The following is a 27,303-nucleotide window of genomic DNA, read 5'->3' on the forward strand; positions in this document are numbered from 1 at the left end:
TATCAAAGGACGTCATCAGTATAGTTAATTCAAACGGTACTAGGAATAACATACATTTAGGGCTCATGATTACAATGGAATCCCAATATGCCTACAGTAGCATGTTATAGAATTAAATTAAAATATATCTGGAGGAAAAAAAAAATAGATTACATTAAAATAAGATAACATATATAAATAATTATTATTTTACACAATTTTGTATGACAATTTCCCATACTTTAGGAATAGCAAGAACGTCATTATGGTTTAGATTTGGTCTGTGGAGTAGGGCTTCAGCACTTTCTTTATATAAACGTTCATGTTTATAAAAATCTATGTAGAAGTTTGGTCTTTTTCCAATGGATCCTATGGTTTGGGTTTTCAACTCTGTGTTGTGCGAGGCCAGATTTCCATGCTCCTGTAAATTGTCTTACTATGGGCAGACGGTAGATCTGTTTATAAATACATTTCAGAACAGCCAACCATACCGTCTTATCAAACCGCAGAAATCTGACTTCGTACAACACGGAGTTGAAAACCCAAACCATGGGATCCATAAAGAGACCAAACTTCTACGTAGATCTTTATATAAACAACTACCCTAATCTTAACAATAATGACGGTCTAAAAATCCCAAGCATATGAAGGCACATATTCTACACACTTAACCTTTCTCCCTAAAAGTTAATTATAAATAGGACCATAGGTAATGCAGGATCTAAATCTAATATAACAATTGTCATGTTAAATTAGTACATCCTTTTTACTGTAACAAAACTATCTATGTGAAAGAATGTTTCTCTGATGTTGTCTTAAATAGAATATAGCTTTGATGTAGTTATTTTATTTCATTTATTTATTTTAATTTTATTTTATCTCATTCATTTATTTTAATTTTATTTTATTTTCACTAGAGGTCAGGACAGTAGAATGATCATTGATCAAATCATTGTTTCTGTAGCATACTCTGTAAAATGTAATTTAGCTTGTTTCTGTATATATATATATATATATATATATATATATATATATATATATATATATATATATATATATATATATACATACATACATACATACATACTAGGGGGGGGGGGCTCTTCCCCCTTGGCACCTATGCTGCCCAAACCCCCCGAGTTCCCGGCTGGTAAGCCGGTTCTCCTTCAATTCTGATGACTTGAGACATGAGACAACAATGTGACAACAGTGTGTTTGTTTCATGAAGGCAAACACATTGTTGGACGTTCAAAACAATGAAGAGACAAAAAACGTGCCAAAAACTTTTCAAATTTTGGCTTATCTTTTTATATATATAGAATAGATATATAAATATGTATTCCAGATTATATATGTATACTCCAGACCTTAATATGAAGGTTGAAACGTCAGGAAATTAAAAATTATTATTTATAACATGGTTGTGAGTCCATAATTTGCCTAAAATGAATGCTGATCACCTATAAAGTTCTTTCCTTTAGTGTAACACTAAAGGAAAGAAGTTTATAACAGAGTAATAGCTGAGTTGGATAAAGGAAGTGGCTACACAGTGATTCTGCTGGATTTAGCAAAGGCATTTGACAAAATACCATGTGGAATTCTGTTATGCAAATTAGAACAAATGGGAATGGATATGACACTGGTTATGTGGATAAGAAGGTGGCTACTGGACAGATATGAAAAGATGGTATACATAGTAGCAGAATCCAGGTGAAAACATGTGACTAGTGGTGTGAAGCATGGTTCAACGCTGGTATCACTAATGTTTAATTTGTACTTAAATGATATAGGAAATAACCTGAATGGAAATATTCAGTTGTTTGCTGATGATGATGCAAAATTAGGTAGAGTAAAGTTAATCAAGGCTGCAAGCTCTCCACATAACAGATGTGGAGAGCTTGCAGAACAATGTAAATAGACTGTCAGTATTGTCAAAAGTTAATGGTATCCGATATGGATACCATTATCTTCCATTCCATGGGCAACTACCGCAGCCAGACTTTCATTGAAAAGCTAGGTCAAGGGCACTGTCAGTTCCTTAGCACATTCTCTCAAAACCCATGGTGAAATACCATTCAGTCTCACAGCTTTCCTAACATCCAGAGTACTCAGTATGTGGAATTAGTAATACCACACTCTCCTCCTGCACCTTTAAACCTCGAACCTGCTCTATCCCTCTAGCATTAAAACTGACTCCTCCAGGATGAAATACTCCAATAAAGTGTTCGTTGAACAATTCCACTAAGTCCTCTGCATCAGTCACTCTATTCCCATTTTTATCCCACAATGTCATTCTTCCACAGTCATTTCTCATCCTACTGGCCACATATCTAAAAAATTCCCTAGGATTTTCTTTGGATCTTAGGGACAGTCTCTTCTCATATTCCAGTTTCATCTTCCTTACCATACTAGTCACTCTTCTGGCCTGTGTCTTATACTCTTCATGCATCTTCTCTTCACCTGTCTCTTTATATCTCTTCCATAGCCTCTTTTTAGCATGTAGCTCCTGTTTAATATTGTTTGTCATCCACTTTACTCCAAATTGTGTCCTCCTCTTCACTCGTGGAATACAGCTTTCCATTGCTGCTAACAAATATTCCTTCACAATTTCACAAGCACTAATGATATCCTGGCCTTCCAATTCCTCCCTCCATGAAACTTCCCCAAGTTGATGTCTAAGACTATTATAACCACATACGTTCCCGTCTCTTTGATACTCCTGCATGTCTATTCATTTTCCAAGTCAAAACCATATGGTCACTCTCTCCAATTGGTGGGAGAGATGTCATCTCAGTTATTATCAACTCTTCTGATGCTATAACCAAATCCAAAACTCTTGAACCTCTTGTTCCCTCTGTTACATGTTGCCTTAGACATTTGTCCCTCAAGAATTTTAGAAATTCCATTCCCTTATTGCTACATGCATCTTCATTTCTCTGATCTATACTGCTGTAGTTAAAATCTCCCATAACAGTCGTTCTTCTTGCACTTGCCACGCTTAACTGTCTCAACATCTCCTGGTTCCCACCCACTGTGCTTCTTCTTCTGTAGCAACACTCCTCTAAATATCCTGTCTTGCCCACCTCCACCTCACACCATATGCTTTCAAAATCATTAGTGGCACAGCCTTCCAAAGCCTCCACTCTTAGAGGACATAGGTCGTCACTTATCATAAGCAGTACTCCACCACCACACTTTCCCTTCCTATCCTGCCGAAAAATGCTGTACCCAGCAACTTCTATTCCTGTTATTATATCCTCTTCTGTCAACTTATATCCTCTTTTGTAATTATGTGTTGCATTGTTGAGCACTTTGTGCTTGTTTCCTCATTTTCGCATGTTTGGCTACAATGGCTACGATGTATTCTGACAAGGTAATACTTCGGTTTATATTTAGGTGTTTGGATCCGATGCCATTTCTAAGAATTCCCAAATTCTTTCATTTATGTTATAGCAATGGTGTAATTGTTCAGACTTATCCCATAACACTTGATATCTCATTGCTGAGGCATCTTGTGGGTCATCTGAAGCAAGTACATGTGATGACAAAGCTGTATTTAATATCTCAGATATGTTCTTCAATACATTGCTCAATAGAATTTTCTGTCTGTTCACAGTATAATGACCTTTCTCCATGTCAAATGTTTAACTATACGTGTAGTTATTTCATCATGATAAAGGGGGTGAATATATTTTTTGATTGTATGATTTTATTATATTATATTGTATTTTGACTGTTTTGATTGTATGTTCTCTAAGTATTTTTGCAGTTTTTTTATGGAAATAGAGGTAATATATGGGAGTGTGGTAAAGCCTTTGTTTTCCTCATCATTAGAAGTATCTTGAATCGTGTATTGGTTCAACAGTCTTGAGAAATATATGCACATTTTTAGTATATTAAGACATTAGATGCCTTAATCTATCATCCAAGTAACTTAACTTCTTTTAAATTTAATTTATGCTGTGCTGTGGCAGTTAGACCTATCTGTGTCTACTATACTGGGGGGAAAAAAATCCAAGTTTCTGGGATGATGATAAAATCCTGCTATATGACCTTCATATATGACCGAATTGCATTTGTGTTAGCTGTACTAGCTGACTCAAATGCAATTAAAGACCCTTATGTATGCACACGTGCATGCTCCTGAGGATAAAACGTGAAGGGCAATAAATCAAGTTTAATTGCCCTTAAATAAAATTCTCTTACTTGGTGAACATTGTGAAAGGTTATCAGTTTTCAAAGCTGAATAGTATGCAACTTCTTTTAAATAAGCATTTAAACATAAGTGTTTGACTTAATATTCAAATATTTTGTTTAGATGTTCCCACTCAGTTGAGAGCACAGGATGTCACAACTCACAGCATGGCCCTGTCTTGGAAACGCCCTACAAAACTAGATCCCATAAAATACAAGGTATGTACTAATTTCTTTCTTCCATTTCTGCAATATCTTAATGTTTTCTTTTAGTGAATCTGTTCTGTATCTTTTATCTGCCTCTGTTTATTTATTTATTCAGATATATCCAAAAAACTAAGTTTTTTTTTTTTTTTTCCAAAAAGTACCTTGGTAATATAATAGTAATTAAGATAAATTCTAAATGAATTACAGTTCTAATACTGAACTGTAGTTCATTTATTGATACCTGAATGGTCTCTGCATCTTTTTGTATAAATGACTAAAATACTATAATCTTTCACTACGCATTATTCCTGCTTCCTATGCAGGGTCCGCATGTTACTTAGATGCGACTACTTGTTAGTACCACTCCCAACCGACCTGTCACCTAGTCTACCGCTGGGAGGATATATTCTGGACTGTAGAGGCATATGTTCATGGGGCCAATTTGATTGTTTGCGGGATGAAAAATGCCAGATAAACTGGCAGGAAAAAACCCTACTGCCTGCACCCAAGACCGACTAACTTGGCTATGCCTGAATAAGATCCTCAAGTTCCTCATGTCTTCGAAGGGAATCAAACCTGAGACACTCCTTCCCCAGGCAAATGGTTGTGAAGCGCAAAGCCACATACTGTTTCCATTAAGAAATCAAAGATGCAATTGTAACTGATGCTGAACTATGAATAATGAAAGCATTTCTTCCCATAAGAATTAATTTAATAATGGCGAATGCCTGCAAAGACTAAGAAGAATGAAAAAATCTAGACAGCTGAAATATTGTCACTCTACAAAAGGGAATGTTGAAATAGAACCTTTAAAATAAAGGCCAGTTTATTTGTACTTGATACTTAATAGGAAATTATATTTTTATCTCTTTACATTCTGTGGTTTAAAATTCAGGACAGTGGATTGCCAGTATTAGTCTCATGTAAAAAAAAAAAAAAAAAAAAAAAAACATGATCATCACCAATTTCATGATATTTACCCTCAAGTAATATTTTATTATTATTTCATGACACCTCCAAGGAGTCCGAAGACTCATCGCAGAGGACACCTATTGTACAACTCTCCATCTCCACCACTACACCAATCATCTACATCAGCGCCATCTACTGCCCACCACCACAGCTAGTATTTTTTGTCTGTAAATTGCGTGTATTCTGAAGGGCCGATTTGTCTTTCTATGTGATGAAAAAACCCGAGTTTCCTGGAGAAAAAACCCTGCTACCCCTGTATGAGATCGGCTAACTCACCTTCAATTGAAAAAGTCCATATAAAGATTCCTCCCATCATGACAAGACTTGAGCTTAGGCCTTTTCCAATTGAAGGGTGCAACGTACCGTCGTTCTTCCAATTGCACTATATACAGGATACTATGACAGTATACTGCACAATTACATTTATATTTATCCAAATCTCCTATTACCAATTTACAAATTATTCTGTCATTTGTAAGCACTGCAATACAGTAATGCCCCACCTTATGATGTTTTACTTTACAACAATCTGGTCATATGACAGTTTGTTATTATGGCCAATGCCCAGTTATACAATACTGCATTCATTTATATGAGGGTTTTAGCAACATAACACTGCCCTGAATCAACTTGATGTGCAGCTTTTGTAGACTTTATAATGTTGTTGCTCACTACATATCTCTGTATTTTGTGTTCCGCTGTTAATTATAAAATGTTTATAACTATCACTATATTTTATTGTAGTTAATAAAATCCAGTCATTATCAGCTAAGATTAAAATAAATTTATATTAAATTTAGTGATGACAGTGATCGAACACTGAGATAGGCTGCAGGCTAAACTTTCCTCACATTACTGTTGTTACAGTTGTTAAAAACAAAGTTCTTAGTGAATTTGGCATAATTTTTCATTATTCTAAATTTTTTTGTCTGCATAACAAATGTAAATAAATACTTTATTTATGTCAGTTGTATACACATATATGACTGCTTAAAAATATGTTATTAAAATATTACATGCCTGCATTTACAAAGTGAATAAAAAAAAATAAAAAAAATGATTCACTATATGAAGATGGCCTAAATGGATGATTGGGATATATCTATATTGTCAGATTTTATATTTGGGTCTTCTATGGCACTTTTGATTGCATCAGCCTGCCTAGATCTTGGTCTTCTTCCTCTGGAATTGGTGTAAGGAAGTATATGATAGAAAAAGTGATAACTGTGTTTATGGGAATGTCAGCTAGGAATCTGTTGTTTTAAGGATACTTGCGACATAAGACTGAATGATATAATCACGTAATCACAAGAAAGATATTTATTTAACCAAATATTTCGGTCTGGAAATAGCAGACCATCGTCGGTGGTATTACAAGAACAGTTTAAAAAATATACAAGCTAGAATACTAACAATAGAACGATCTATTGTTAGTATTCTAGCTTGTATATTTTTTAAACTGTTCTTGTAATACCACCGACGATGGTCTGCTATTTCCAGACCGAAATATTTGGTTAAATAAATATCTTTCTTGTGATTACGTGATTATATCATTCAGCTAGGAATCATTTACCCCAAATACTATGGGGTAAATGATGATAGAGGTGAATATGCAGAAGTAGGTGTGGAGAAGTCACAGGTGACATGAATAAAACTGGTTTATAGATGCTGTCCTATGCATTTGCACTTTTAGGAGAATATAAATAGAAAGGAAAAGATTGTGCAAGAGTAGAGATTAATTAAGTGCCAAAAGGTAAAGGGTAGGGCAAAAAATAAGATTACTATAAAATTGAAAGAATAAGAAATAAAAAAAGTTTAAAATAAATGAATATAGTATTTGGTCATGATTTTTGCTTTTCTGTCTGTGTAGTTTTGACCAGGTAAAGATTCTGCACTTCTCATCAAGCCAATACCAATACATTGCAGCTCATACCAGGTGTTCAGCATCCAATTTTTTTTTTTTTTAATCTGCCTTCTTTATTTATTTATTTTTTTTTTTTTTTTCAGTCGAGAGCATTTCTGAAATTTTTGGAATGTTCAGGCTTTCTTATTCCTTTTTCAGATGTGCCTTTTATTTCTTTTTTTTTTTTTTATTAATTATATGGCTGCTGTTTTAGAAGAATTTATATATAATGTCTTTCAGTTTTTGCATTTGTACTTAAAGAGAAAGGGGATTGCTATGTAACCCCCTTTTCTCATAAAAATTACAGGAATCATAAACTGTTTGATAATCTGTGCTTTTCCCGTGACAGTTGTAAGATTTACGATTCCCATGTTTGAGGGTAATTTTCCACTGATTTCCACTTCATAAGCCTATATGATTAAAAGGGATTCCTATATTTTGATTGGTAGTGATGGTATTGTTGTGCCATTGCCTAATATTTTTGTTTTAGATTCATTTATCATGGATTCCGTTATTTTATTGCTTCCATATTGTTTGAAAGAGTGCTTTCTTTCAGAGCTTGATTGTCATGGTAATGCAAGTGTCATCATCACCATCATGTTAGGCATTTTATTTCCTGATGCTTTTTTTGTTGGGAATTCAAGGCCATTGATATGTGATTCTCCTATTTTTGCACATTTCTGTTTGGATTACATATAAGACTACAGACACTTTTGTGCTATATGTAAGTTTTCAGATAAGTTGCTATTTATGCAGATTCTACTGTTTATTTTATTGTAGAGGCACTTAATCATACCTACAAAGTGAGAGCCATAGTAACTGAGAACAATTAGTCTCTAACTGCATAACAGAGCAAACCTTTTGATAGAGTCATTGTTTTCTGTTTGTTTTAAATAAAAAGCTGATCAGTTCATTAGAGTCTAGTGATTTGTTTGCTTACAGAGAGATAATTACCTTCTTTACTTCAATTTCTAAGTTATTTCTGTCTCTCGTATTTCAGGGAGATTGTTGATTTGTACCTTCCATTCCTTTTGTTCATTTCTTTTTCAACATTGAGGTTCTCTGTAATAAGAGGTGAAAATTTTCTTTATTTCCATGGTGTCTGTTATTAGTCCTAGGTGTAATTTATTTGTTTCTTGCTCTTGTTTGTCTGTTATAGTACGATTGTAGAAATGCTTAGTGAAATTTATCTCCAGTCTTAGTTTGATTAGCACTACTTTTCAGCTTTAGTGTACATATCTATTTTATTTTATTTTTCCATTAGGGATTATAGACATGTTAACACAAGAATATTTTAATATTTGCCAAATATTTCAGTCTGAAACTAACAGACTATCTTCAGTGGCTACATAGGAATTGTTTTTCACAAGGTGGAATACAAACAGTTGATCATTCAAAAGTAGAACGAGCCGCGTGATGTTACACATTGCTAAGCATTAAGAGAGGAAAAATTTCATCAGAGTGATGACTACATTATAGGTATTAATTCACAATTTCAATCTTAATTTATAAATAACATTAGACTAATGTAGGAATTAAAAGTCTCAATTAAAAAAAAATTAATGTGTTATCCTGATTAAACTTTCCCATATTTTTGATAAGGATATACAGTCATTTCGATTCAAGTTAGGGCGTTGAAGTAAGGCTTCAGCACTCTCTTTGAATAGGCATTCAAATTTATAGCGACATCCGTGTAGAAGGCAAGTCTTGGACCAGAGGATGTTGTGGCTTGTCTCTATCCCGTGCTGAGCCAATCCAGACTTATCAGATTTGTTGTGCAGAATGTATGATTGACGTTCTTGAATTCTTTTTTCTATAGAGCATCCTGTTTGTCCAAAGTAGGACAGATTGCAGTTACACATACACACACACACACACACACACACACACACACACACACACACACACACACACACACACACACCAGGCAGAGACATAGTTGAGATTTAGAAGAGGGGAAATAGGTGGCTATTTTGTTAATAGGTATATAAGTGGCTGTTAAATCATATTTCTTCAGAATTCTTAAAATTGTTCTGAAATCCTGGAAATATATGGAATTGGAACTCGTCGTATTGATTCTTTGTTGTTCTGGAATGGATCGTAGGAATCGAACAGATGTTGTGTACTTTTTTCGGAGAAGCCGTTTAATTTCATGTGATGTTTGATAGTTGAAGAACATCAATCATACATTCTGCACAACAAATCCAATACGTTTGGATTGGCTCAGCATGGGATAGAGACAAGCGACAACATCCTCTGGTCCAAGACTCGCCTTCTACACAGATGTCGCTATAAATTTGAATGCCTATTCAAAGAGAGTTCTGAGGCCTTACTTCAACGCCCTAACTTGAATCGAAATGACTGTATATCCTTATCAAAAATATGGGAAAGTTTAATCAGGATAATACATTAATTTTTTTTAATTGAGACTTTTAATTCCTACATTAGTCTAATGTTATTTATAAATTAAGATTGAAATTGTGAATTAATACCTATAATGTAGTCATCACTCTGATGAAATTTTTCCTCTCTTTAATGCTTAGCAATGTAACATCACATGGCTCATTCTACTTTTGAATGATCAATTGTTTGTATTCCACCTTGTGAAAAACGATTCCTATGTAGCCACTGAAGGTAGTCTGTTAGTTTCAGACTGAAATATTTGGCAAATATTAAAATATTCTTGTGTTAACATGTCTATAATCCCTAATTATAATGTCACAAGTGTCTCTCAAGAGTAAAATTTTATTTTTCCATTTCTGTTTCTTTCTTTTTTTTTTTTTTTATTAGATCCATCCTTCTGAGTATGTTGTAGTTGTTAGAGCCAGCTTTAATGATGTACTTTCTGATAATTGTGGGTCAGCGATCTCTGATCTATGTCACAAGATAAAAAGTTTATTTTGCATATTTGTCCCTTTTAGTTTTAATAACAATCGCTAATGTGGAATCCTATATCTTGCATTCCAGATTTTATATCATGATACTTCTGGATTTTGCCAAGGCAAAATCCAGAAGCATCACTACAAATATCCAGTACCCTTTCTCATCCACCTCTGCTGCTCTGCTATGGAACATGAGCAGATTGCTAACACAAGACCTACCTTTAACAAAACGATGTTGTTCTCTATACACGTTGTAGTGCTGTCTGCACACCTTTGGGTGTGATTCCTAACCAGCCTTTCAAATATCTTGATGACCACACACACTAAGTGGTCTATAATTGCTGCATTAGTTCCAGTCCCATCCTTATATAGTGGAATTAACTTACTCTTCTTCATACTTGTTAGAAATCTTAATGTACTGAGGCTCATGTTGACTATCAGATAAAGAACATTTGCTCATTTTTTTGTACATTCCTTCAGCACTCATATCAGTATCCCATCCACTCAAATTGCTGTATTCCGGTCAAGCTCTTAAAACAGTTTTACTGCTTCTAACTCATTTACTGCTATTTATTTATCCAGTTGTCTGCTCAGCATCTACACAACTACTATATCTACCTAGAATGTGTATCTTACTAAAGTGAAAACTTACAACTCAGCTATTTCTTGTACATCATTCACTTTTCTAACATTCACAAAGGTTATTCTTCCTTTCATTTGCTACATAATGATAAAAATTCCAAGGATTTCCTTTGGCTTGTTTGGCTAACTCATAATCTGATTTCACCTTCCTCAACATGGCTATCACTATCCTAGCTTATTCTCTGTAATGTTCCTGAGCCTCAGCATCATTTGTGATATTGGAACTACAACATTCTGTTTTTATTCAGCTCTTACTTTAAAGTATAATAAATTTAGTTTAATCCTTTATCCAAGTGTGAGCAAACAAAGTTTGCGCCTGAAAGTATCTTCAGGACTGGGGTAAGGTGGTACAACACCAGGGCAACTCGTTGCAAAGGTGGAGCAAGATACCAACACTCCTGTCTTAGTTATCTCCTATAATGCAAAACACATCTCCTTGCAGATATGTCTAATGTTATGCATTAAGGGAAGGGCCATTACCCAGACTAGTTTCGACCTTTATTGAGGTCTCTTCAGTGGGAGCCAGGCCCAAGCTGAGATACCAGGCAGAAGATTTCGTAGGTCATCTCTACCTATAGGAGTTGCCAAATGGTGTGCCACCCTTTTTTAATAAATTACTCTGGATTTAGAGAAAGATGTTGAAAGTTTATTTTTCACTTGGTTAGAGTATAATAAATTTAGTTTAATCCTTTATCCAAGTGTGAGCAAACAAAGTTTGCGCCTGAAAGTATCTTCAGGACTGGGGTAAGGTGGTACAACACTAGGGCAACTCATTGCAAAGGTGGAGCAAGCTACCAACACTCCTGTCTCAGTATCTCCTATAATGCAAAACACATCTCCTTGCGGATATGTCTAAATGTTATGCATTAAGGGAAGGGCCACTACCCTTCTACCTCCTACTATCCTACTCTATCTTTCATTATTCTCCTCTCTTACTGTTTGCTGACCCTCAGCGTGCTTTATTCTCCAAAGGCCTATGATGAGAGACATGAACTCCCATTCTACCTCAATAAAGGTCGAAACTAGTCTGGGTAGTGGCCCTTCCCTTAATGCATAACATTAGACATATCCGCAAGGAGATGTGTTTTGCATTATAGGAGATACTGAGACAGGAGTGTTGGTAGAGTGTTGGTACTTGCTTCACCTTTGCAACGAGTTGCCCTGGTGTTGTACCACCTTACCCCAGTCCTGAAGATACTTTCAGGTGCAAACTTTGTTTGCTCACACTTGGATAAAGGATTAAACTAAATTTATTATACTCTAACCAAGTGAAAAATAAACTTTCAACTTACTTTAAAGTGTTATTCATCCATATAATTTCCATGTCATTAATTAACCTAATCTAGGAGATGCAGTCAGCAGACATTTGATTAATTCCTATGTACTGTTGATTCCTCCACTATGCAGTTTCTTGTGGGAAGGCAAAGTATCAAACTGCTTTCTCAGTTTATTATTATCAACTGCCTTATAGTTCTACATATGCTCCTTCTTAACTCATACATTGTTACCTCCAGCCATAAAACTGCATGATCATTGTTACCATATGGCAACGTAATAATCATAGTTTATCAACAGATTCTCAGACATTATTATTAGATTTGATTTTCTTGTACAAAGAGTCTCTTCCAACCTGTGCTGATTATGCTACTTATCTCAGCATAAATTCTATAAATTCATTTTCTCTTGTTCTTGCTTGCTTTTTTCCTCCTGCTATTCTATATCCCTTATAGTTGAAAGTACTCATAATGATATTCCTCCTTGTACCTGTAGAGTTTATCTGTCTAATACCATTCATGGTGCCTCTTCAAATGATCCTTCAGAATTCTTGTTCTGTTAAGCTGTATCTCACACTAAACAGCCTCAAATCCATTTCCTGAATTACTCATATTACCACTACTATTGGAGATTTCTACTCTGGTTGGATTTATTTCTCCTGCAATCATTAGGAGTACTCCTAAAGGCCACCCTTCCTATCTTGTCTATCCTCCATGAATAAACTGAATCCCATCACATTATATTGCTGTAACAATAGCTATCTCTAGCAGTATAGTCTCATTAATACCTATAGTTCTTGGTTTCACTACATCTAGTAGTGAAACCAAAACCTCTCCTTTATTTCTGATGCTTCTGGCATTAGTGTATTCTGGCAAATGCAGGCTGATAATTTTCAGGGAACTTTTAAAATACAACCATATCAAGTAAGAAGTTAGAGGTGAATCTTGAACTAAATCCCCACACAAGGTGGCACATTGTATATGTTTTTGGTTATTAGCCCTTCTGACAGATAAATCATTTTTTCATAATTTAGTTAATAATAATAATAGGCTAATTCGTTGTACTTTTTTGTTTCATACAGGTGTGTGATAGACTGGGTTATTTAGTTTTAAGTAAACCTTGCATTTTCCTTTAAATTCAATATTGTTGGTGGTACCAATGCATGGCAAAACAATGACAGTATTGTTGGGTATAATGAATTGGAATGATTTTGTTCTGTGCAGTGTGTGTGGTGTATTCATGGCACCAGACACACATTCCAAAATATTTATGGAAGGAGAGGAAAACTGACGAGCGAGTGTGTAGTAAGCGTTTTGAAAGTAAATGCTATTTGGGTAGATTGAATGAAGTAAGTGTTAATAGATTAGACAGTATCGATGGTACACTGGAAAATGTTAATGTTGGAATTAATGTTGAACATATGGTGGAAGTTCAGGAAAACAAAGTGGGCCTCAATAAGGAAATCGTGTGCTTGCATGTTATCCTTCACAGGACAAAGTGCAAAATTAAAAAATTGCACAAATGTCAAAAGAGATTAGCAGGGCTGAGAAGAGAAAACAAGCAGGCTATCTGAGATGAGAATCAAGATCATGTGAATAAATGAGAAAATGAAAGTAAGGAGAAAATTTTGTATGAAGATGCTATGATCAGAAGAGTATATAATGAAAGCATAACAAAATCTTGTTTCCCTGGTGCAAAAATTAATAATATTAATGAGTCTGTCTGGATGCAGAAAGATAGGGTGAAAGAGCTAATTATCCTGGTTGGCACTAATAACCTGAGTGGTGAGAACTATTCTAAGAGAGAGAGGATGTGAAAAAGTTGTTAGATGAAGTGAAAAAAGAAGAGTGAGAAGATGAAAATTGTAAGTCTCTAGTCAGGTTGTGATAGAGGCAAACTGAAGAGGAGAAGGATGTTAATAGCAAAGTGATCAATATGCAGGTTGTGGAAAAGGAGATGTAGTTTGTAGACAGAAAGCAAGATTTACGTAATACTGACAGACTTCATTAAAATTATTTTGGTGTTAGGTGTCTAGAGAGAGAGTTTTGTTCACTGAGAGTTCTGATGTACAAAGTTAGGAAAACTTAAGCATTTAGAGTAGATGCAAGTGAGTGTGAAAATGACCAACAAATACAGATTTTAGTCTCTCTCAAGCAACAATATTGAATAAGAAAGTCAGTTCGATGTCCGTGCGGTTAGCCTAGTGGCTGTGCGCTTCGCAACTGTATGCCTGGGGAAGGAGTGTCCTAGGTTCGATTCCCATCAGTGACGTGAGGCGCTTAAGGATCTTCCTCAGCCATAGCCAAGTTAGCCAGTCTTGGGCGTGGACAGCAGGTTTTTTTCCCCAGTTTATCCTGGGATTTTTCATCCAGCAAACAGGCAAACTGGACCCATGAACATACAGGGTACAGCCATAGGACATATAGACGAAAACAGAAGAGGAGATGGGTGCCATCTGCCTTAATTCATCGCCCAGTAGACATTCATGGCTCAGCCATGAGTGACCCAACAGTCCATTAAGGACTATGGGAGAGGATAGTCAATTCAATAAGTAAAAGTAGTTGGGGGCCTAAAGGGCTGCCAGTTTTTATATACTAATGCCAGAATTATCAGGAACAAGGAGGAGTTTTTGGCATTGGTTAGTGCAACTTCATCAAAAGTTATAGCCATTAGTGAGGCCTGTCTAACAGCAAATGATGTAATTACAGAGATAGAATATGAAGGGTTTCCAATTTTCATGGAAGAGAAAGAAGATACTGCTGATGATTGCAGATGAATTGCAGCCAAAAATAGGAGGAGGCAGGTGGGAAGGTAGCTGTTCTTTTGAAGCAGCCTGGTTTGAGATTGAGGCCAATACGAAAAAATATACAATTGGTTGCTGTTAGAGGCCAGAAGATTTTCTTGGGATGTTTTTGAAAGACATGCAGCAGCAAATTAATACAGCGAGTCCAGGTCAAGTAATTAATATGGGAGACTTTGACTTGGAGATATATACACTGCTTGGAAAGAAGTCAATGGAAACCACAGCTTGAGGAACAGAGTGACTAATGTAAAGGAACATAGTGGAATCATTCAATGAACACTTTATTGGGAGATTTCATCCTGGTGAAGTAGGTTTAATACTAGAGCGATAAGACAGGTTTGAGGTTTAGAAGTGCAAGAAGAGAGTAAGCAACTGGAGGTGTCAAACTTCCAGTTGCTCTCTTGTTTTAGTAATATGATTGCCTTTTATAATAAAGTGACAAGAGCAGTTGATGAGAGAAAGGCATATTCTGCCATTTCTTTGGATTTTACAAAGGCATTTGACAGGGCATCACCTGATAAGCTGATATTTAAGTTGCAGCACATGTGTTTAACATTTTGATACACATTTTTTTTAGAATGCTGTCAGGTTAGTGAACTGGATTTAGGATTGGCTATTTGTTAGGTATCAGAGAGCTGTGTATGAGGGAGCGGTATGAAGGAAGCAGAAGGTTACACGTGGGATCCCACAGGTCTCAGTACTGGGACCTGTATTGTTTAGACTTTATATCAATTACATTGTCAATGGATTCCAGGGTGATGTTCAGCTATTTGCAGATGATGTGAAGCTGGGAAGGATTATTAATAATACTACAGATGTGGCAGCCATGTAAGAGGATTTGAATAAACTGGACAGATGGGTAAATGAATTGGGGAATCAGTTTAATTCACTTAACCATAAAGTTTTGAAGTTGGGGATACATTGATGGGAGGCTGCATACTCGGTTGGAGGAAGTGGGAGGAGTCAAGGGATGTGGGGGTAATGATTGATGGAAACCTGAAATTCAGGAAACTTATTGCAAAGGCGATGAAGGTAACCCAGAGGATTGCTGCAACAGTGATAGAAGTGATAAAAGATTTGTCATTCTGTTGTATAAAGCAAGCCCTCATCAGACCACACCTGGACTATTGTGCTCAGCTTTGGTCCCCAAGATTTGAAGGAGATAAATTAACCGTGCAAAGAGTGCAGAGGTGGATAACAAAGATGATATCAGGACTCTACAATGTTAGTTATGAGGACAGGCTGAGGGAATGTGGACTGCAAAGTTTGGTGAATAGAAGGAGAGGTGATATGATTGATAATTTTAAACTGTTGAGAGATAAATATAGGGTTGACACTGGGGAATTCTTTTTTGTTTGGTGGAACAGGAGGAAGGAGCAAGGATAAGGGACAATCCCTGGTAGTTGTGAGCAAGAGGATAAGGAGTGGTTTCTTTGCATGGAGGGTGGTTGAACCATAGAATGCATTGCCTGATAGAGTGGTGAGAGCATGAACAGCCAAGCTTGTTAAGGATGGCACAATCAGATTATGAGAAGAAACTAGCCGAGCTGGCCAAAATAAATCTCAAAGAGTAATTTTCGTATGTGGCAAGTAAGAAGAAGAAGAATAATTATGTAATTACAACATTAATGAGTGATGATGATGGTGGCAAGGTGACAAAAGCAGATAAAATAGTTGAATTACTGAGTGATCACTTTGCAATGGTATATCATCCAAGTGAGGTTACTGCTGTGACATATGTGGCAGGGACTGATATGGGATGTATTGAAGGTTTCTTAGGATATTGCAGAATCTCATTATAATTCCAGCTGTAGGATTAGATGGGCTATCAGCTCGGGTTTTATGAGAATGTGCAAGGTAACTGACAATACCTCTGACTAGGCTCTTTTATTTAAGTCTCAGCCTGGTAGTGTTCCAAGGGAATGGAAGGAGGGCAGAATAATTCTTTTGCATAGATGAGGTTCTAAGACTATAGTAGCAAATTTCTCAGGAGTGTTATTAAAAATATTGGAAACGTTGTTCAAAAATAGAATTCATGAATTGGTAGATAAGAATATGATACTCTATGAGGACAACATATCTCTGTGAAGAGTTGATTTAGCCTTAGTAATTTACAGACATCATTTAAGATGAGATTCTTGTTTCTGTTAAGAGTGTTTCAAATGATACATATTTTCTTTTTTCAGAAATGTCTACATATTGCACCCATTTCTTCAACACAGCCTACGCAATGAATCATTTGCAGTCACAGCTCCCTGCCTCATCTCACTCCTATTGTATCATCACAATAACCTCATAATCGTAAATCTTTAGCCCTTCGTTTGTGCCTCAGTCAACTTGAATCTTCTCCCAGATCTCCTCTCAAATCATTTGTACTGACCAACTCAATCATATTATCCATTCATTCTGATTACCTCTAACCTATTACCTCAGTTATATCACGAATCCCCCCCCCCAAAAGCAGGCATTGCTCCTTCTTCGTGCATGCCTTTGATCCTGGAATCACTGTATATCCCCATGTCTCTTTTTTTTTTTTTTTCATCCATTTCTTCTTTCTTTAACCTTCCTTTGCTGCTTTAATTGTTACACATCTTTCCTGCAGCTTGCCAAGTGCTGTTGTAGTCTCTCAACTCCCATGTACTATTGTATAGCACTCTTCAATGTTGAAATTTCAAACATCTGACCACACTTTTTTTCCCCCATATCTTCTTTCTCTCAACTCTTTCATGCCACTGTGATCATCTTGCATTCCAACACCTGCTTGCATTCTGCTATGCATTTTGGGATGAAAAGGTGAAAGTATGTAATACTGCAAGTTGTGTATTATAGAAGATATAACTAGACTTCAAGAAATTGATTAGGCCAGGAATTTGGTAGATATAATGGACATGGAGTTTAAATTTCAAAGCTATATTGCAAACGTAGTCAAAATATCACCTAGGATTACTAGCATGTTGACTGATAGAGATTATTATTATTACCCAAGACCCCATGGAGTCAAAGACTCATCTAGGAGGTCCTTTTATCATACACACACAGCTCATCATACCATGCTTTAAACATGCTCAAATTCTCTACAGACACCACACTCTCAGGCAAGGCATTCCAATCATTCACAACTCTGCATGAAAAAACCCTGCTTCTCACTCCCCTACTCACATCCTCTTTATACAGTTTCCAGGGATGACCCCTGGTTCTCCCCTGATCTCCCACTATTTTCTGTAGAACCTCTCCAACATTGATCCTATAAAACCCCTTACCAACTTGTAGGTCTCTATCATATCTCCCCTCTTCCTCCTGTCCACCAGACTCTGCAAGTTGCATCTTCTCAATCTTTCCTCATACTCAACATAAAGCAGTTATTATATGAGTTGATGAGTAGGGCACCGCCAAGTTTGTAGGAATGGAGAGCACCCTTTCTAAGGTCATTATTCCAAGTTTTTTAGTGCCTCTGGAAGCACATTTGGAAGAGCAATGAAACATTGTATTTTACCTTCGATTGGAAAATACCTACATTTGATTCTCATGATGAGGGGAATCTCTATACGGGCTTTTTCAATTGAAAGTGAGTTAGCCAATCTCATATGGAGACAGCAGGGATTTTCATCCAGTGTACAGGCAAACTGGCCATGAGAACATGCACAATTCACTGATAAGAAATACTGTTGTTTTTGATGGTAGCAGTAGTAGTAAGGGAGACAGTGAGATGTGTATAGTTGAACTAGAGTAGAGTGCCCTCCCACGATGAGTATTTGAATTCCTTGGGGATGTCATGTATTAATAATAAATATAACCCTTTTATAAGACTTTGATATGGTCACATCTAGACTACAGTGCTGAGACTGTCACTCAGGATTCTCGACAATGAGGCGGTGGGGGGGGGGGGAGAGGATACAGAGGTAACTGACAGATTTGTGTAATGTCTATGAGGTTAGATTGAAAATTTGTGGGTTATTTTAAAAACTGGTTGACAGGCAGAAAAGAGGGGATAGGAAGAACCATATAAGTTATGAAAGGGTTTTATAAGATTAATACAGAAGAAATTTTTCAATACATGAAAAGAAGGAAGAGAACAATGGATATTGTTTAAGAATGTAGTTAGCAAGGGTGTGAAGAGTAGATTTTTTTGTTTTGCTCAAAGAGCATTGATGCTCATATAAAGAAGGATATAGGAACTCAGAATAAGATGAAATCGTGCAATCCTGTAGTTTTTTAAATATAATTACAAAAAGAATATGCTGAACTGGGAATTGTTCTACTTCAGATTTGAAAAAAGTAGGCTCTTCTGTTTCTTGGGATGAATACTATATGAATCATTGAATCACTGTTTTATACCGTATTTGCCAGCATATAAGACGCGCCCCCTTTTTTGTACACATTTTTTAGGAAAAAAAAGATTTTTTAGCTCTCTTCCTGATTCTGCCAAGTTCTTATCATTTTGTCAGTTGGGAGTGGCCTGAAATGCCTCTCTGCAGCCCTGTTTCCATGTTCTTTAGCATTCGCAATCACACGTAACTTGTATGCAATATTGTAGCAATGCCGACGTTTTTCAACCATAATTTGCCAAGAAATTTAAAGAAAATTTAGCAGCAGAAATTTATCACCGTTCACAACAACTGCAACAATAATTGGAAAGTTTAAACGAACAGGAACACCAGCTGTGATCGTCGATGACAGCGCATGTGCATCCGCTAAACTCTACATAACTGGAATGATCTCGCACACCTCAAGGAAGCAAGAAAGAAATCGCGTAACTTGGAACAGAGAAAATTTCCAGAAATGCAAGTAATAAAAAACTGAGTATCAGCATATAAGACGCATCCTGTTTTTCAGACCTATTTTCAAAGAAAAAAATGCATCTTATATGCCTGCAAATATGGTAAATCCTGAATTGTTATCTAAATTGTGTTGTTTGGTAGCTGTGTACATAAATGTTATTGACAATTCATCAGAAGAAAATTCTTTTCTGGAAAAATATATAAAGTCATGTACCCTTTATGTTTTCCTTATATATGTTACCTTTTTTTTTATTATTGAACATTTAGTGACTTTCAAGTATTTAATGAAAACCATGCCTGCTTACTGTTGTTTATTACTTTTGGTTTTAAATATTATTTTATGCTTGGTGTTTCAAATGTGCCATGACTATAAACTTGATTTATGTTTTTTTTTTATATATCCTTATGTATGTTGTATCCTTTCTTTTAGTAATGAACAGTGATCAGCATTCGTTTTAGAAATTATGGACTTTACAACCGTGTTATAAATAACTATTTTAATTTTCCCGACTTTTCGACCTTCATATTAAGGTCATCATCTGGAGTATATACTACAAATATATATGAGGACAAGCTGAGTTACATTTCACACAGTAAACTAAAGAAACAATGATTTGATCACCGGTTATTCTACTGGCCTCTAGTGAAAAAAAAAAAAAAAAATACACATAAAATTTTAAATTAATTATTTAGAAACTACATCAAAGCTAAATTCTATTCAAAATAACATGAGAGAAACATTCTTTCATATAGATAGTTTTCTTACAGTAACAATGATGTCCTTGTTTAAGCTAAGGGATATATATCCCATATCGTTTCTTAGCCGGATAAGAAACTCAAAGAGTTTCATGCCGATTATAGTAGAAACTATATAAAGTTCGGCGATTCCAAGCATAAACAAATACCTGGATACTGCAGCAACTGACCCTTAAGGTAGTGCAAGCTGAGGCAACTCATGTCTAAGGTGGAGCAAGCTCCGATCACTATTCTTGATATTTACCCATAATGTGAACTTAGGAGCTGTATTTCTGTTCAACATTATGAGAGAAGGTCACTACCCAGACCGGTTTCAACCTTTATTGAGATCTCATCAGTGAGTAGGTAGACCTAGTTAATATCAAGTTTGTAGCGAACAGAACTTACCACCCTTCTATGAGTATTGCCAAGAGGTGTCCTAATAAATTATTAGACATATGAAGAGCCAAAGGCTTCAATTCGGCGACATATAACTTATTTAAGTTAAGGGATATATATCCCATATCGTTTCTTAGCCGGATAAGAAACTCAAAGAGTTTCATGCCGATTATAGTAGAAACTATATAAAGTTCGGTGATTCCAAGTGTAAGCAAATACCTGGATACTGCAGCAACTGACCCTTAAGGTAGTGCAAGCTGAGGCAACGCATGTCTGATGATGTCCTATTTTTAACATGACAATTGTTAATTAAATTTAAGTTTCTGGATTATCTACAGTCCTGTTTATAGTTAACTCTTAGGGAGAAAGGTTTTGTGGGTAGAATATGTGCCTTCCATATGCTTGAGGTTTTTAGACCATCATTATTGTTCAGATTTGGGTGGTTGATAAGAATCTCACAGGCTTCTTTAAATTTGCATTCATACCATGTTTTGGTGTGAAAACCTTTATGTTGTTGACTGAAAAAGCACAACTGGTACTTTTCCAGTCAGTTCTATGTAAAGTGTTCAGGGCATGATCAGAAAGGCCAGCTTCACCATAGTTATTATTATTATTATTATGTGACACCTCCAGGGAGTCCAAAGACTCATCGAGGGAAAATCTGCAACAGCATCGTAAGATTGAGCTCCTGCCAACCAATAGAATAAAAAAGAAAACAGAGAAACTACTTAAATCAATTATTACATGGCCCGAAGATACAGTCAAAAAATTACTTCCACACTGTGCTCGTTCCCCAAGAATTTACTGTCTACCAAAGATACACAAACAAAACACACCACTCCTGCCGATAGTCGAAGGTATAGACAGCCCGAATTATCACCTAGCCAAGAAATTAGCAGCAACAATCAAGGAGTAGGTCATTACTCCTCTTATATCAGAAACACAACACTTCAGGAACATAATCAAAGCCATTACATTAGCAAAAGATGATTTATTAGTCAGTTTTGACATCTTTGCCTTCTTTACGAATGTCCTAAAGAAAATCCTTCTTTGACAGAACAAATTCCCTCCAGATATCACGGCACTCTTTGCGCATGTATTATGTTCTGGCTATTTTATATGGCAAAACGCTTTCTACCTACAAAAAGAAGGCACAGCCATGGGCTCACCGTTATTCCCCCCCCCCCCCGATTGCTAACTTTTATATGGAACATTTTGAACAACTTGCTGTTCCTCCCCTTTAAAACTCAAAGTCTGACTTAGATACGTTGACGATGTTTTCGCGATCTGGCCCCATGGCTGCCAGACACTAGATACTTTCCTTAGCCACCTAAACAAACAACACATTTTACAATTGAGATTAAAAAACAGAACACATTTCCATTTCTAGATACACTTGTCATATGTCTTCCTTCTGGCAGTCTTTCCTTCACTGTTTACTGGAAACTGCCACATCCTGGCCAATATATGCACATAAACTCCTACCACCACCCAACACAAAAACTATGTATCATTAATACTCTAAAAAACAGGGCTTTGAAGATCTGCTCCAATCAACAAGCGCTGAAAGACGAATTTAAAGTTATCAGCAATACTTTTCTAAAAAAATAGTTACAGCCAAAACACTATTAACAAAATTCTCTACAAGACCTCAATAAAAAACAAAGATAAACCAGACTACAATAAAACTATAACCATTCCTTATATTAAAGGGACATCAGATAAAATAAACAGAATACTACAGAAATACAAGCTCAAAGTCACCTTTAAACCTGCAAAATTAAAAAGCTTACTGAACTCATCCAAAGATCCACCATGGAGTATACCGTATTTATTGCACCTGTAATCTAATATAGGAGAAACCGGATACGCAATTCCTATCAGAAAGGAACATAAATGACACATTAAATATAATAACTATGATGAAGCTGGCCTTTCTGATCCTGCCCTGAATTTTACATAGAATTGACTGGAAAAGCACCAGTTGTTTGCATCATACCAAAACATGGTATGAACGCAAATTTAAAAAAGCCTGTGAGATTTTTATCAACCACCCCATTCTGAACAATAATGATGGTCTAAAAATCCCAAGCATATGGAAGGCACATATTCTACCCACAGAACCTTTCTCCCTAAGAGTTAACTATAAACAGGACTGTAGATAATCCAGAATCCTAAATCTAATATAACAATTGTCATTATTATTATTACTACTATTATTATTATTACCCCAAGACCTCATGTAGTCATAGACTCATCTGGGAGGTCCTTTTATCACACACACATCTCATCATACCGTGTCTTAAATACGCTCAAACTCCTTGCAGACACCACACTCTCAGGCAAGGCATTCCAATCATTCACAACTCTGCACGAAAAAAACGTGCTTCTCACTCCCCTACTCACACCCTCTTTATACAGTTTCCAGGGATGACCTCTGGTTATCCCCTGATCTCCCACTATTCTCTGTAGAACTTCTCCAGCATTGATCCTATAACAACCCCTTACCAACTTGTAGGTCTCTATCATATCTCCCCTCTTCTTCCTATCCACCAGACTCTGCAAATTACATCTTTTCAATCTTTCCTCATACACGACACTCCAGAGGTCAGAAACTACCTTAGTCAGTCGCCTTTGGACCCTTTCCAACATCTCTTCATCCTTCTGAAAACCCAGTAACCAAATCTGGACACAATAGTCCATGTGTGTGGCCTAATCAAAGCCTTCTACAACAGAACAAGAATCTCCTTACTTCTACACGTCAGTGTCCTCCGCATCATTCCCAGAAGCCTTTGTGTTGTCTTCACAATTTTGGTGATGTGTCCCCTAAATTTTAGATCCTTATCCACTATCACCCCCAGATCTCTTATTTCCTCTACCTCCAACAATATATTCTCACCAAGCATAAATTCTGCATCCCATCTCTGTTTTCCAAATTTTAAAGCCTTACATTTTGCAACATTGAACTCACATCCCCATTTGCTTGCCCAATCACTCAATTTATTCAAGTCTTCTTGCAAGGCCATAATATCTTCACTACTCTTTATGGTTCGTCCCGACTTTGCATCATCTGCAAACAACTGAATATCTCCATCCAAATCTTCACCAATATCATTAATATACAAGTTAAACAGTAATGTCCCGAAAACAGACCCCTGAGGCACTCCACTAGTGACTTTCCTTTTCCTGGATATCGCACCCCTGTACACAACTTGTTGATACCTATCAGATAGCCAGTCTCCAATCCAATGCACTAATCTAATATCCAACCCCATCTGCTCTAGTTTGACTGTCAACGTATCATGAGGTACTCTATCAAAAGCCTTTGTGAAATCCAAGTATATTACTGTGTATCCTTCTCCTCTGTCCAAGGAAGCAGTCACTTTATTGTAATAAGTAAGTAGATTACTAAAACATGACCTCCCTTTAGCAAACCCATGCTGTCCATCAAAGATTATACCATTGTTGTCAATCCAACTCTGGATCCTAGTTCTCACAAGCTTCTCCAACAACTTAACCACAACTCCTGACACACAGATAGGCCTATAGTTTGATGCTTGAGTTCCATCACCTCCTTTATGAAGTTGCACAATCTTGCCCTCCTTCCACTCCTTAGGAATTTGACCAAGTGCAAGACTCGTGTTAAAAAAAAATGTCGAGGCAGGTGTCAACTCCCTTGCACATTCCTTCAGAATACACGGTGATATATTATCAAGTCCCGCAGCCTTATTTACATCTAGTTTACTCAACTCCCCAAACACCTCTTGCTCACTTACAGTCAGTCTCTCCTCCCCATCATCAACTGCTCTCAATCTCTCCATGAAGTCACATTCACAAGATTGAAAGATCTTTATGAACTGCTCATTAAGTATCTCGACCACACATTCTGCAACAGCTGTCTTTATGTAATTTTCTCCAATCAATGTTATCCTTCCATGATCATTCTTTCTTTTGCTGGCTACAGATTGAAAGAACTCCCTAGGATTCTTTTTGGTTTCATTAGCTAACTGCTGTTCATACCTCTCTTTAGCTACTCTTACCAACCAAGTCACCCTCCTTGCCTGGTCTTTGTAGACCTCATGAAATTGGTTATTTCCACTTCTCTTATGCTGCCTCCACAATGCCCTTTTTCTCTGTATCACATGCTTAATGTCTTTATTCATCCATTTCACACCTACCTTATTTAACCTTCTCACCCTTGGAATACATTTAGACATTGCATCTACTAGATAGTTTTTGAAAATCCCTGAAGCTGCATTGATCTCTTTTCCAGCTAACTCCTCATTCCACACTACACCCACAAGCTGTCTCCTGAGCTCTTCATAATCACCTCCCTTGTAGTTCCACATATACCCTTTTCACACAGGGGTCCTCGCACTGCTGGCAACCACCCAGGTAATCACCTCATGGTCACTCTCACCAATTGGTGGATGATTTGACACCTCATTTATAATTACATCCTCCGATGAGATCACCAAATCCAAGACCCTTAATCCTCGTGTGCCCTCTGTTACATACTGTATGAGGTAGTTATCCCTCAAGAAACTCGTTTTCTTTCCTTCCAGTTGCTATCTCATCATTCCAGTCTATATTGCCATAGGACATCATTGGAAGTAAACTATCTATATGAAAGAATGTTTCTCTCATGTTATCTTAAATAGAATTTAGTTTTTATGTATTGTAGTTTCTAAATAATTAATTAATTTTTAATTTTATCTGTATTTTTTCCCACTAGAGGTCATGCCAGTAGAATAAACTGTGATCAAATCATTGTTTCTTTAGCTTACTGTGTGAAATGTAACTCAGCTTGTCCTTGTATATTTGTATATACAGTAATCCCTTGATTAATGCGCTTAATGTATTCTTTAAAACAGGTGCATTAGTCGAAAATGCGCTAATCAAATATAATAACCTATGGGAAAAAGTATAATTCTTTTCTCAAATTTCTTTTTTGACACTTAATTTTTTTTATAAACGAATTGTGGTATATCTCAGAGCCTATTTAAATGAAAAACATGATGCTGAAAGACAATAAAACATATTCAGAATATAAATTTATTATTCTGCTTCTTAACAAAGAATTCAGCTAACGTAGTTTGGTGGGCATTTTATTTCTTTTTTTCATATAACTGACGATATGGCCCTATTGCCTCTACGTCTGCAAATTTTACTGCTTCTCTATCAAGGTCAGCCTCTAAGCATTGCTGCTTAACAACTTCAGTTGCACGAAAAATATTTCAATTTGTTTCTGTGAAATCTCTTTGGACTTGTCGGTGATTAAATTTTCTTCATATTCTTTGGGATCTTCCTGCTGTGCATCTAAATTTAGCAGGTCAGAATCACTCAATTTCTCAGAATGAGATTTAATTGACTTAGATTCATTTGAAAAGCCTCTAAAATCATTTGCACAATGGAAGAATGTGCTTCCATATTGCTTGCAGTAATTTCATTCGACTTTGCGACTTTATAACCAGTAATTATCCCATTATCTGAGATTTCTCTGATTTGGCCAGAAAAGTCTTGGAAGGCATTCACTTCCAAAAAGGCCGGTTTCATCGATATTAAATATTTATTGGTCAAAATAGTCCCCTTCGTCCACAATTTTATTCAAAATCTCTTGATAATTTGCAGCCACTTCCTTATTTGCACTTGCAGCTTTGTTTGTGATTAGAACATTATGGCAGTCAGTCTCAAGTAGAGTAATGTGGGCAAATATGAGAATGGGGAACTGGACAATGAGACTTATTTGTGCCTATGGTCCCACAGAAGGTTCTACTAAGGTAGAAGTGGAGGAATTTTTTGAGGCTTTAGAAAAAGCAACTGACACAATGAAAAAGGAAAAGTTGGTCCTTGTTGGGGATCTAAATAGTAGAGTAGGAAATGATTGTGAGACATACAAAAATATTTTGGGAAAATTTGGAGAAAAGAGCAAAGCTAATAATAATGGCAAATATCTGTTGGATTTCTGCTCAGGACATGGACTGGTTATTACTAACACCATGTTCCAACATAAAAATGTGCACAAATTCACATGGAGAGAAGAGGCTAGGAATAAGAAAAGTCTCATTGACTATGTTATTGTTGATAGTGATGTTTTCTCCCTGGTGCAGGACACCAGAGTGTACAGAGGATTTGAAATTGGAAGTGATCACTATTTAGTCTTGAGCAGGATAAAATTGAATTTCATATTGAAAAGAATAACATGTAAGAAAGTTTTAAAGCGAATAAAAGTTGAGCAGCTCTCAGATGTAAACTGTAGACTAAAATACAGAAATATTATTGAAAAGAAAATGAAAGAGTTTGAGAACAGGAATCAAACCTTGGAGATTCAGTGGCAAACTCTAAAGGAAACATTGATTGATTCTGCCAGAGAGGCATGTGGTGAGGTTGTGTGCAAAGATAAAAAAATCAGAACTCCCTGGTGGACACAGGAAGTTAAAGAGGCAGTGAAGGAAAAGAAGAAAGCATATCAAAAGTTCCTGGCAAATAAGTCAGCTTTTACTCTTACAGAATACAGAGACAAATGTAAGAAAG

General features: G+C 36.2%; 1 protein-coding gene across 4 annotated transcripts in view; it reads left to right on the forward strand.

Moving 5' to 3' along the window:
* LOC150092284 (tyrosine-protein phosphatase Lar-like) overlaps positions 1-27,303 on the forward strand; it is a 1,042,795-nt gene that overhangs the window by 801,303 nt on the left and 214,189 nt on the right. For all 4 annotated transcript variants that reach the window (XM_090415047.1, XM_090415048.1, XM_090415049.1 and 1 more), the window contains exon 20: positions 4,298-4,392. In XM_090415047.1, coding sequence (XP_090271173.1) covers positions 4,298-4,392 — 95 coding nt within the window. The remainder of the gene's footprint in view (positions 1-4,297; positions 4,393-27,303) is intronic.

Source organism: Typopeltis vanoorti, chromosome 26 (genome assembly GCF_054136105.1).
Source record: "Typopeltis vanoorti isolate ZY-2024b chromosome 26, IOZ_Tvanoo_1.0, whole genome shotgun sequence".
NCBI classification, from domain to species: Eukaryota; Metazoa; Arthropoda; class Arachnida; order Uropygi; family Thelyphonidae; genus Typopeltis; species Typopeltis vanoorti.